This window comes from Gadus morhua, chromosome 12 (assembly GCF_902167405.1).
Source record: "Gadus morhua chromosome 12, gadMor3.0, whole genome shotgun sequence".
NCBI classification, from domain to species: domain Eukaryota; kingdom Metazoa; phylum Chordata; class Actinopteri; order Gadiformes; family Gadidae; genus Gadus; species Gadus morhua.
In genome coordinates this window covers 387501-400741 of record NC_044059.1, presented here as the reverse complement: position 1 = coordinate 400741, position 13241 = coordinate 387501, and the positions used below count along the sequence as shown (strand labels likewise).

Sequence of the window (13241 nt, the reverse complement as noted above, 5' to 3'; positions counted from 1 at the left end):
TTTTTATCGCTCGTCATCGAATAAAACGTAAGGGTCTTTTCGATATACATAAGGGGTAACACTGTCGTTTTTTATCACACGTCATAAAAAAATACATAAGGGGTAACACTGTCGCTTTTTATTGTTCGTTGTCCAATAAAACATAAGGGGTAACACTGTCGCTTTTAATTGTTCGTTGTCAATTAAAACATAAGGGGTAACACTGTCGTTTTTTGCGCTCTTTGTTGAATAAAACAAAAGGGGTAACACTGTCGTTTTTTATCACACGTCATGAAAAAATACATAAGGGGTAACACTATCGTTTTTTTCTTTCGTCATGGAAAAAAACATAAGGGGTAACACAGTCTTTTTTTATCACACGTCATGAAAAAATACACAAGGGGTAACACTATCGTTTTTTATTGTTCGTCGTGGAAAAATACATAAGGGGTAACACTGTCGTTTTTTATTGGTCGTTGTCAAATAATACATAAGGGGTAACACTGTCGTTTTTATTGGTCGTTGTCAAATAAAACATAAGGGGTAACACTGTCGTTTTTTATCACACGTCATGAAAAAATACATAATGGGTAACACAGTCGCTTTTTATTGTTCGTTGTCAAAAAAAACATAAGGGGTAACACTGTCGCTTTTAAGTGTTCGTTGTCAATTAAAACATAAGGGGTAACACTGTCGTTTTTTGCGCTCGTTGTTGAATAAAACGTAAGGGGTAACACTGTCGTTTTTTATCACACGTCATGAAAAAATACATACGGGGTAACACTATCGTTTTTTATTGTTCGTCATGGAAAAATACATAAGGGGTAACACTGTCGCTTTTTATCTTTCGTCATGGAAAAAAACATAAGGGGTAACACTGTCGTTTTTTAATTGGTTGTTGTCAAATAAAACATAAGGGGTAACACTGTCGTTTTTTATCACACGTCATGGAAAAAAACATAAGGGGTAACACTTTCGCTTTTTATCACACGTCATGAAAAAATACATAAGGGGTAACACTGTCGTTTTTTATTGGTCGTTGTCAAATATAAAACGTTAGGGGTACCACTGTCGTTTTTTATCACACGTCATGGAAAAAAACATAAGGGGTAACACTTTCGCTTTTTATCACACGTCATGAAAAAATACAAAACTGTCGTTTTTTATCGCTCGTCATCGAATAAAACCTAAGGGTCAACACTGTCGCTATTAATAATATACCACTGCAGCACGAGGACACAGAATCTGCAGGTGAGAGACCACCTCCTCACTCTGTGCCGATGAGTTTATATGAGGACTCGAACCAGGGTCAACTGAGTGTTAAACCACTCTCTTACCACTGCACCACCACGGCACTGAAAAACAAATCTTTTGAAGTTATACTTGACATTACAATACACATGAAACGTGTATCTAAAGTAATAGGTTCACTCAATGGAAACAGTTAAGTGACCACGGTGGGACTTGAACTGAGGAACTCAGATACCTTAGCCCAGCGCTGCAACCACTGCACCACAGTGGTTAGACAACATAAGGGGTAACACTGTTGTTTTTCATTGGTCGTTGTCAAATATAAAACGTTAGGGGTACCACTGTCGTTTTTTATTGATCGTTGTCAAATAAAACATAAGGGGTAACACTTACATTTTCTTGCACTCGTTGTTGAATAAAACGTAAGGGGTAACACTGTCGTTTTTTTTTTATCATCGTTGTCAAATAAAACATAAGGGGTAATACTGTCGCTTTTTATTGGTCGTTGCCAAGTAAAACATAAGGGGTAATACTGTCGTTTTTTATCGCTCGTCATGGAATAAAACGTAAGGGGTAACACTGTCGTTTTATTTTTATCATCGTTTTCTAATAAAACATAAGGGGTAACACTGTCACACGTCATGGAAAACGAATATTATACCCTACAACTATTATTACCCGTACACATTATCACTGTGTTTGCGCCACTTAAAATACGTCCCTAGAAGTGACAAGACTGTGTTTGCATGGAGCAGAGGATGAAGAGAAGACAAGGAGACGCTGATCAAACATTTTAGTTTCATTAAGAGCCCTGAAGTGGTTTCACAGGTTCAGAGTTCACACGCATGTTGCGGCGTGCAATCCGTCTTTAATCACTTTACATACACAGGAACCACGGAGACCCCTGGAACAGGGCTCACATGCAAACACTTTATACATGAATAAATGTAGTAGTACATTCAAAACAAACCATATTGTGTCTCAATAAGCACTGACAGCATGATCCAATAATGTGTTACCCCAATATGCATCCCTGATCTCAATTAATCTGCCAATGCAAGAACTACACACAGATAAATGTCAATAAACATAAACAGCCTATGGTACACACGTATGCTTTATCCCATTCTTAAGACGCAACATAGATTGTAATTAAACTTGTGTCAAAATGGTGGCAGGGTGCCCAGGAAACAATGAGGCCCCAAAGAACCCCTCCAATGACCACCTCCACCTCCAATGACCACCTCCACCTCCAATGACCACCTCCACCTCCAATGACCACCTCCACCTCCAATGACCACCTCCACCTCCAATGACAAATGACCACCTCCACCTCCAATGACCACCTCCACCTCCAATGACAAATGACCACCTCCACCTCCAATGACCACCTCCACCTCCAATGACCACCTCCACCTCCAATGACCACCTCCACCTCCAATGACCACCTCCACCTCCAATGACAAATGACCACCTCCACCTCCAATGACCACCTCCACCTCCACCTCCAATGACCACCTCCACCGACCACCTCCACCCCCTCTGGGACTCAGACAGCATGCTGTGAGTGAAGCCTCGTGTTCATCACTTCAAGAAGATTCCTCTGAGCTTGGTCTGCCGCCCTCAGGTAGGCCTTAAGCTGCCCCCCCCCCCCGGTGAGCTGACCAGGGAGCCCCCCCTGCTGGGTGAGGGGCCCTGCCACCGTGGGTCTGCCCCTGCACAGAGGAGAGAGAGAGAGAGAGAGAGAGAGAGAGAGAGAGAGAGAGAGAGAGAGAGAGAGAGAGAGAGAGAGAGAGAGAGAGAGAGAGACGGAGAGAGAGAGAGAGAGAGAGGCAGAGAGAGAGAGAGAGACAGAGACAGAGAGAGAGAGTGTGATCTGATGTCCTCACATGATGAAGGCCAGGGTGAGATGGCCCAGTTGTCCGCCTCCGGTCCGATTACGTTTCCTTCCAGAATCTCGGGAGCTTTTGGAAGCACAATGTAAACTGAGACAGACAGACGTAACGCATCTTCATAAACACATGACATTTTTCTGTTGATACAGAAAAATGTATTGAAAAAATGGTAATGAGAATGGAGAATGATGAGATCAAAATATGTGGGGTGGTTGATTAGGGTGAGCTAGTTCCTTTCATCCATCTCCCGTCAGCTCGTCCCTTTGCTGCTGCATTCTGTTGAAGGCCATGATGGCCAGAAAGATGGGATTAGCCTGTCAGTGTGTGTGTCAGTTTATGTTTCCAAATTGTTATTTTTTTCATTAACTTTTATACTTCATGGAAAAAATCTATACTATATTTAATATTATATAAAATGATATTCATAAACATGAGTACGTCCTTGTACGTACCTGTTCTCTGCCAGCCCCCGGAGGTGCTCTATGTGGACGGGCTGCCCGGGGGTGAAGGGCTGAGAGGAGCCCAGGTCCACCATCTTCAGCTGGCTCTGCTCGTTCCCAGCACGTTGTCCCACTTCAGGCCCAGGTGGTCCACCCGGGTGGACCACCCGATGGTCCCCTGCGCCCAGGATCTGAACCAGCAGCTCGTCAATTGTTCCGTATTGAATATTTTCAATGTTATAGTTCGTAGGTTTTGCATTTCCCGTTTAACGCCACAAAAAAGATGAAGACAAAGGACCCTGACACACATGTACAAGGCTGGTTGTACGTGTGTCGTTGATACTTTCATGGCCCTTTGACCCTTACAAAACACAACATTCACTATAAGATATATATACATTTATAATCTTTATTCAAGCAATTGATTCAATTAATGTTATTTAAAAACAAAACCAAAACAAATGTTTTTACTTGAAGAGTCTACTCATGAATATGGTTATATTTATTTATTAATTATAATAAAAGATATTTCGAGACACCTGACACGTTACCTCCAGCAGGGGGGGCTCACCCCTCAGCCAGGCTGGGCAGCAGCTCCGTCACAGCGCTGGGTGATGACGCTGAGGCGCCCCCTGGGGGAGGGGGGCGGGAGCGCCGGAGACTGCCGCCTGCCGCGGCCTCCATTCAGGGGTGCGGTTACGTTTATCCCCGTTTCAAATGGAGTTCCAACACATGGTTTTAAAAATAAATGTGCATGTAGTCTGATTATCTTGGTCACGTGTTGGACCGTTGGCTTCCATTTTTATAAGAAACTATTTTAAGTTATTAGTTTAATAGCATTTTTTTGTATTGAGCCTTTTCTGGACATATCCCATGTCCGGGAGGTAAGCGGACCGGAGGTTATTATACTAGTACTATAACAGTACTGTGTATTATACTAGTTCTATAGCAGTACTGTGTATTATGCTAGTACTATAACAGTACTGGGTATTAAGCTAGTACTATAACAGTACTGTGTATTATACTAGTTCTATAGCAGTACTGTGTATTATGCTAGTACTATAACAATACTCGGTATTAAGCTAGTACTATATAGCAGTACTGTGTATTATGCTAGTTCTATAGCAGTACTGTGTATTATGCTAGTTCTATAGCAGTACTGTGTATTATGCTAGTTCTATAGCAGTACTGTGTATTATGCTAGTTCTATAGCAGTACTGTGTATTATGCTAGTTCTATAGCAGTACTGTGTATTATGCTAGTTCTATAGCAGTACTGTGTATTATGTTAGTACTATAGCAGTACTGTGTATTATGCTAGTTCTATAGCAGTACTGTGTATTATGTTAGTACTATAGCAGTACTGTGTATTATGCTAGTTCTATAGCAGTACTGTGTATTATGTTAGTACTATAGCAGTACTGTGTATTATGCTAGTTCTATAGCAGTACTGTGTATTATGTTAGTACTATAGCAGTACTGTGTATTATGCTAGTTCTATAGCAGTACTGTGTATTATGTTAGTACTATAGCAGTACTGTGTATTATGCTAGTTCTATAGCAGTACTGTGTATTATGTTAGTACTATAGCAGTACTGTGTATTATGCTAGTTCTATAGCAGTACTGTGTATTATGTTAGTACTATAGCAGTACTGTGTATTATGCTAGTTCTATAGCAGTACTGTGTATTATGCTAGTTCTATAGCAGTACTGTGTATTATGTTAGTACTATAGCAGTACTGTGTATTATGCTAGTTCTATAGCAGTACTGTGTATTATGTTAGTACTATAGCAGTACTGTGTATTATGCTACGGTATAGAAGTCGGGAACCTCCAGAGTCAGAAGATACGGAAACACGACTTCAGTCAAAACGGTTTATTGATGTGTGCGTGTGTGTGTGTGTGTGGGGGGGGGGGGACCCCATATAGACGAGAGGAACCACAACTCTCTCAGCGCGGAACCACAACTCTCTCAGCGCGGTCCGTCAAACAAATAGAAAACGGCGTTGGTGATAAAAGCAAACAGAGGAACAACTAAAGAACTCAAAGCGTCTGTACAGCGCGTCCCAACAGGACAGGTGGACAGGAGACCGGGGACAGGTGGACAGGAGACCGGGGACAGGTGGACAGGAGACCGGGGACAGGTGGACAGGAGACCGGGGACAGGTGGACAGGAGACCGGGTGACAGGTGGACAGGAGACAGGTGGACAGGAGACCGGGGACAGGTCTACTTGGTGTGGCCCTTGCTGGTCTTGAAGGACACCTGCAGCGTCTTGTCCCCCATGCGGTACCCGTCCAGGCTGCTGACCGCCATGGCCGCCTCCTCGTAGTTCAGCATGGTGACGAAGCCGAAGCCCTTGCACTTGTTGGTGTTGAAGTCGCGGATCACCTTGACGTTGGTGACGGCGCCGAACGGCCCGAACAGCTGCCACAGGATGCCCTCGTCCGCGTCCTGCCCCAGGTTGTAGATGAAGATGCACCAGCCGCCGGGGCAGTTCCCCGCCACTCCCCCCACCCCGCCCACGCCCGCCATGTGGTCAACGCCCATCGGGGAGAACCTGAGGAGGGCACAGGGACCGGTTAGTGGACGGGGACCGGTTAGTGGACGGGGACCGGTTAGTGGACGGGGACCGGTTAGTGGACGGGGACCGGTTAGTGGACGGGGACCGGTTAGTGGACGGGGACCGGTTAGTGGACGGGGACCGGTTAGTGGACGGGGTAGGGGACAGGGGGGGGTACCGGGTTAGCGGTACCGGGTTGGCGGTACCGGGTTAGCGGTACCAGGTTAGCGGTACCAGGTTAGCGGTACCAGGTTAGCGGTACCAGGTTAGCGGTACTAGGTTAGCGGTACTAGGTTAGCGGTACTGTATGAAGGTAATAATGCAGCTAAAGTCTTCAGCATGCGGACACTAAAGTCACAGATGTGTAACAGTAACGGGTCCTATCCTGTCAGCACAGCTTCAGAGTCAAGCACTGGACACATTCACACGCCGCCGTCCATCGTCTGAGAACACGTTCATGGAGCATTTTAAATGACTTGAATTCCCCCCAAATTAAGTGTCCTTCAATGTATTTTAATGGCCTGCTTGGATGGACCCAGTGTAGACGGGGGGGGGGGGGGGGGGGACCCACCTGAAGCGCTGGGCCTGGTGGTGCACCGGCCCTCCGAAGCGCCGGGACTGGTTCTGGTAGAGCTGCGACAGCAGCTGGCACTTCTTGATCTGGTTGGGGTTGGCCGCGAACTTGACTGTGATTGGCTCCGAGGAGCCCTGGGGCACATGGCCGTTGAGGTCTTTGATGGCGTCCTCCGCCTCCGAGCGTTTGTCGAACCGGATGAAGGCCACGCCCCTAGACACGCCTACAGCACAGGGGGGGAGGGGCTTCATCAACCACGAGGAACACTGCATCACTATCAGTGCTCTGGTGAACACTACATCACTATCAGTGCTCTGGTGAACACTGCATCACTATCAGTGCTCTGGTGAACACTGCATCACTATCAGTGCTCTGGTGAACACTGCATCACTATCAGTGCTCTGGTGAACACTGCATCACTATCAGTGCTCTGGTGAACACTGCATCACTATCAGTGCTCTGGTGAACACTGCATCACTATCAGTGCTCTGGTGAACACTGCATCACTATCAGTGCTCTGGTGAACACTACATCAGTACGGTCATTATCGAAAATAAGCCCCTTCAGGGCGAAGCAAGACACCTCCAATAATTATTTTCCCGATAATGACCGGCGTTCTATAAATTATATATATTTAGCAGAGTAGGGTTAGAGTTCGGGTTCATAATTACAGGCCACTACGAGTAACCCCTCTCCAGCATTTGTTAAAATAGGCCGAGTCCATTTAATTTATTGTTTTTGGTTGTTTGGTTAATTTATTCTGGATATTTTAAAATGTCTTCCAGACGTCCAGTTCCAGAGTTCTTAAAAAAATAAAAGTTTATTGCTCTTCGAAAGGGTGTACTTGCATTACTATTCCATTATCATTATATTAGTTGAAAAACTGCAATATTATCCCAATAATTTCTGTGGCAATTAATCTCCCAGAAAAATGTTATCCTGACAGGACTAGAGACAAATATCTCAGAATAGAAGGTTTCGGGAAGAAATAAATTTTGCTTTTAACATTCAAAAGGTATGTGGGACACACAGCAATATTAACAGGTTTGTGTACAAGTGAGCAGACGTTTTGTACATGCAGGTAGGTTGTGTCCAAATGAGTATACACAGGTAAGGCATCCGCAGGTGCGTGTACAGGTGTATCAGGTGCGTGTCCAGGTGTATCAGGTGCGTGTCCAGGTGTATCAGGGGCGTGTCCAGGTGTATCAGGGGCGTGTCCAGGTGTATCAGGGGCGTGTCCAGGTGTACCAGGGGCGTGTCCAGGTGTACCAGGGGCGTGTCCAGGTGTATCAGGGGCGTGTCCAGGTGTATCAGGTGCGTGTACAGGTGTATCAGGTGCGTGTATCAGGTGCGTGTACAGGTGTATCAGGTGCGTGTGCGTGTATCAGGTGCGTGTACAGGTGTATCAGGTGCGTGTACAGGTGTATCAGGTGCGTGTACAGGTGTATCAGGTGCGTGTACAGGTGTATCAGGTGCGTGTATCAGGTGCGTGGCGGGGCTTGTACATACAGGTAGGGTGTGTACCTGAGGCCTGGTCCACCAGGACCCGGGAGTTGATGATGCGTCCGTAGCGTGTGAACATGTCTTCCAGCTCCTGCTGGCTCAGCGTCTTGGGCAGCCCGCTAATGTACAAGTTAGCATCTTTAATGCTGTCAGAGCTGGGCCGCGCAAACGACACCTGGAGGGGAGAGCGGCCGTTAGTCCAACTCCACAGAGAACTCAGCCGCCAACAAAACAAAGGACACTAAGCAGAAAACACTGGAAATAAATAAAAATACAGTCAAAAAGAGGCTGACAAGATTGGGTAAAAAAATATTTGTGCAGTATATCTACATTAACAATAATAATTCAAAGGAATTTCCCAAATCAATATTTCCATTAAATCAAATCAAACAGGTGAACAGGCGGTTGTGGTAAAACAAGGTTTAAAGAAACATCCGCGCAGTAAAATAAGTGCGCGGTGGCGGTGTCGGCGTCGCTGCCCCCTGGCGGCCGGAGGGCTGGTGAGCGGGCTGCACATCCACAACCTCTTAACCAGAAGACAAAGTAGAAGACGTTACCTTGATAGTTTTAGACTGAAGCCTCAGGCCATTCAGGGTACTGATAGCCCTCTCTGCATCACTAGGGTTAACAAAGTTAACAAAGCCGTAGCCTAAACTGTGGCCTAGAGGAAAACAAAAAAACAAAACAACAAACAGCTGGAGCGGCGCTCAGTGACACTACATGCACACACCATTTGTCCAGGTCACAGGAGGCGGGCTCTACGCTACACCCCCTCCTCCTGTGATTGGCTGCGGACTCTTAACAATAAAACTTAAATAAAATACAGTGGAGAAAAAACAAAATGACATTTTGTGGCAGTATGTTGGTTTAAAAACACACCGAAATAAATAAATAAAAAGGAAAGCTGAACATCTGGAACAGTAAAAACACAGAAAACGACTCGGTCCAATTGTTCCAAAGGAAAATAAAACACTTTCTCTTTTGACAACGGTGCGGGCAAGACAAAACGTTAAAGAATACTGCCGGTACTACTAGCATCGGTGTAGCAGCAGCGCTACAAGCCAGACATTGCCATGGCAACAGGTAACAGTACAGAGGACATTGGATTCACTGTTTAGCACCTCAACACCAGACTAAGCACCGCTAACATGAGGTGTTCAGTCCCTTAACTCAGCAGAGTACAGGTCAGGCCGACGGTAGTAGTACAAGCAGTATGGTAGTACCAGCTGTATGGTAGTACCAGCTGTATGGTAGTACCAGCTGTATGGTAGTAATATCCCTCGGTCATAGTACTTTGGTGGTATAAGGAAATATCACGATTCAGACGGAATGGGGTTTTCTTCCAAGACAGAACTATAAGTGCAAACTGTAATCCTGCAACGAATCAAACTGCTCATATCCATACGCCAACCATAGAGCTGCCTCTAGCCAACAGAGCTAACCCTCTAGCCAACAGAGCTAACCCTCTAGCCAACATACGGGTACAATGCCAACATAGACCTAGTCTTCGCTAACGTAGATCTTGGGTTCATCATTAGCTATTCCTAACTAGCCTAGCGCCCCTGTAGCTAGCCTAGCGCCCCTGTAGCTAGCCTAGCGCCCCTGTAGCTAGCCTAGCGCCCCTGTAGCTAGCCTAGCGCCCCTGTAGCTAGCCTAGCGCCCCTGTAGCTAGCCTAGCGCCCCTGTAGCTAGCCTAGCGCCCCTGTAGCTAGCCTAGCGCCCCTGTAGCTAGCCTAGCGCCCCTGTAGCTAGCCTAGCGCCCCTGTAGCTAGCCTAGCGCCCCTGTAGCTAGCCTAGCGCCCCTGTAGCTAGCCTAGCGCCCCTGTAGCTAGCCTAGCGCCCCTGTAGATAGCCTAGCGCCCCTGTAGATAGCCTAGCGCCCCTGTAGATAGCCTAGCGCCCCTGTAGATAGCCTAGCGCCCCTGTAGATAGCCTAGCGCCCCTGTAGATAGCCTAGCGCCCCTGTAGATAGCCTAGCGCCCCTGTAGATAGCCTAGCGCCCCTGTAGATAGCCTAGCGCCCCTGTAGATAGCCTAGCGCCACTGTAGATAGCCTAGCGCCACTGTAGATAGCCTAGCGCCACTGTAGATAGCCTAGCGCCACTGTAGATAGCCTAGCGCCACTGTAGATAGCCTAGCGCCACTGTAGATAGCCTAGCTACAGCTGTAGTGAGCGCTCTTTACCTGCCACCTTGTCCTTGATGAGCTTGGCCGATTCCACGTCACCGATGGAGCTGAACAGCGAGTGCAGCTCCTCCTGGCTCATGTTCTGGGGCAGGTAGTTCACGATCAGGTTGGTCTTAGCGTCTTTCGCCTCATCCGACATGAGCTCCTCGTAGCCGTTATCGTACGACTCTTGCTGAGCCACCTGAACACACACAGTTAGTTGGACAGAGGTTTATGGGGACATGGAAAGGGCTTAAGGGGTACCCAATGTTGAATTGAAGGGGTCTTAAGGACTCCCCCATGTTGAATTGAGGGGGTCTTAAGGGGTAGCCCAGGTTGAATTGAGGGGGTCTTAAGGGGTAGCCCATGTTGAATTGAGGGGGTCTTAAGGGGTAGCCCATGTTGAATTGAGGGGGTCTTAAGGGGTAGCCCATGTTGAATTGAGGGGGTCTTAAGGAATCCCCCATGTTGAATTGAGGAGTTCTTAAGGGCCCCCCCTGATGAAGTGAGGGGGTCTTAAGGGGCGCCCCATGATGAATTGAGGGGGGTCTTAAGGGGTCCAGCGTACCTTCATGTTGGCTGCTTTGTTGTGTTGGCTGTCGTTCTGTGAAGACTGCACCTCACAGACCTGAGGACAAACACAGGCCGTCACACACACACAACCTCTGGACAATCACACACAACCTCTGGACAATCACACACGCACCACCTCTGGATAATCACACACACACACCACCTCTGGATAATCACACACACCACCTCTGGATAATCACACACACCACCTCTGGATAATCACACACACCACCTCTGAATAATCACACACACACACACACACACACACACACACACACACACACACCACCTCTGGATAATCACACACACACACACACCACCTCTGAATAATCACACACACACCACCTCTGAATAATCACAAACACACACCACCTCTGAATAATCACACACACACACACACACACACACACCACCTCTGGATAATCACACACACACACACACCACCTCTGAATAATCACACACACACCACCTCTGAATAATCACACACACACCACCTCTGGATAATCACACACAACCTCTGGATAATCACACACAACCTCTGGATAATCACACACAACCTCTGAATAATCACACACAACCTCTGGATAATCACACACAACCTCTGGATAATCACACACAACCTCTGGATAATCACACAACAACTGAATAATTAGTGGAGTAAAGACCAACCTAGTATATAATGAGCAGACGGGTTAAGGTAACCACCACCACAGAGCTACACACCACCACTAACCCCACTACAGAGCTACACACCACCACTAACCCCACTACACACCACCACTAACCCCACTCCAGAGCTACACACCACCACTAACCCCACCACAGAGCTACACACCACCACTAACCCCACTACACACCACCACTCATCCCACTCCAGAGCTACACACCACCACTAACCCCACTACAGAGCTACACACCACCACTCACCCCACTACAGAGCTACACACCACCACTCACCCCACTACACAGCTACACACCACCACAGAGCTACACACCACCACTAACCCCACTACAGAGCTACACACCACCACTCACCCCACTACAGAGCTACACACCACCACTCACCCCACTACACAGCTACACACCACCACAGAGCTACACACCACCACTAACCCCACTACAGAGCTACACACCACCACTCACCCCACTACACAGCTACACACCACCACTAACCCCACTACAGAGCTACACACCACCACTCACCCCACTACAGAGCTACACACCACCACTAACCCCACTATAGAGCTACACACCACCACTAACCCCACTATAGAGCTACACACCACCACTAACCCCACTACAGAGCTACACACCACCACTAACCCCACTATAGAGCTACACACCACCACTAACCCCACTACAGAGCTACACACCACCACTAACCCCACTACAGAGCTACACACCACCACTCACCCCACTACAGAGCTACACACCACCACTCACCCCACTACAGAGCTACACACCACCACTAACCCCACTATAGAGCTACACACCACCACTAACCCCACTACAGAGCTACACACCACCACTAACACGCTACACACCACCACTAACCCCACTACAGAGCTACACACCACCACTAACACGCTACACACCACCACTAACCCCACTATAGAGCTACACACCACCACTAACCCCACTATAGAGCTACACACCACCACTAACCCCACTATAGAGCTACACACCACTACTAACTAGGGGTGGGAAAAATCATAGATTCTTTAATGCAGATAGTTAATAATGGGAATTTAAGGATAATAACCTAACCCTTTTTCCAGGACATTTGGAATGTCACGTTAGGGGGGAGGGATAACATTTTTTCCATTTATCTTCCACGTGTATTGGCCAATCTGATTTGTCTTTGACGTGATTGCATGCAGCCTACGATTAGCATGCACGCAAACACGCAGCCAGAAACAACGTCGAACAAGTTCTTATTCTTATGATTGACTAGGAGCAGTTTTTCTTGAATGACAGAAAGATTAGAAAGAAAAGAAAAACCGAAGATGTTTTTTTTTGTTTTCCATACTTCCATATTTTGTTGTAATGCATCGATAATTGTTAAAGAATCGAATCTTAGACCTTTGAATTGGAATCGGAGGTGCCAAGAGATTTTCACCCCTACTCCTAATCCCACTGCAGGGCTACACACCACAACTACCACCACCCCCCCCAAACTACTCCCCCCCCCCCCCCCCCCCCCCGAGACGTACCTTCAGGTATCGGATGTGTCCCCGTCTGACAGCCATGGTGCTGATGATCAATGTTTTCCGTTTTAAACTGGAGAAAGGAAAGCGGA

At 47.0% G+C, this 13241-nt stretch overlaps 1 protein-coding gene across 2 annotated transcripts in view; it reads right to left on the bottom strand.

Annotated features, from left to right (window-relative positions):
* Nucleotides 1-5426: 5426 nt before the first annotated feature.
* elavl1b (ELAV like RNA binding protein 1b) overlaps nt 5427-13241 on the bottom strand; it is an 8464-nt gene continuing 649 nt past the window's right edge. Inside the window, exons 2-8 of one of the 2 annotated variants that reach the window (XM_030372734.1) lie at nt 13156-13222; nt 10938-10997; nt 10388-10571; nt 8762-8865; nt 8226-8379; nt 6699-6924; nt 5427-6124 (exon numbers count right to left, since the gene is read on the bottom strand). In XM_030372734.1, the coding sequence (XP_030228594.1) occupies nt 5794-6124; nt 6699-6924; nt 8226-8379; nt 8762-8865; nt 10388-10571; nt 10938-10997; nt 13156-13191 (1095 nt within the window). In that variant the 5' untranslated portion in view covers nt 13192-13222 and the 3' untranslated portion in view covers nt 5427-5793. Of the gene's footprint in view, nt 6125-6698; nt 6925-8210; nt 8380-8761; nt 8866-10387; nt 10572-10937; nt 10998-13155; nt 13223-13241 lie in introns of both variants that reach the window. The other variant, XM_030372733.1, reaches the window with a different exon arrangement.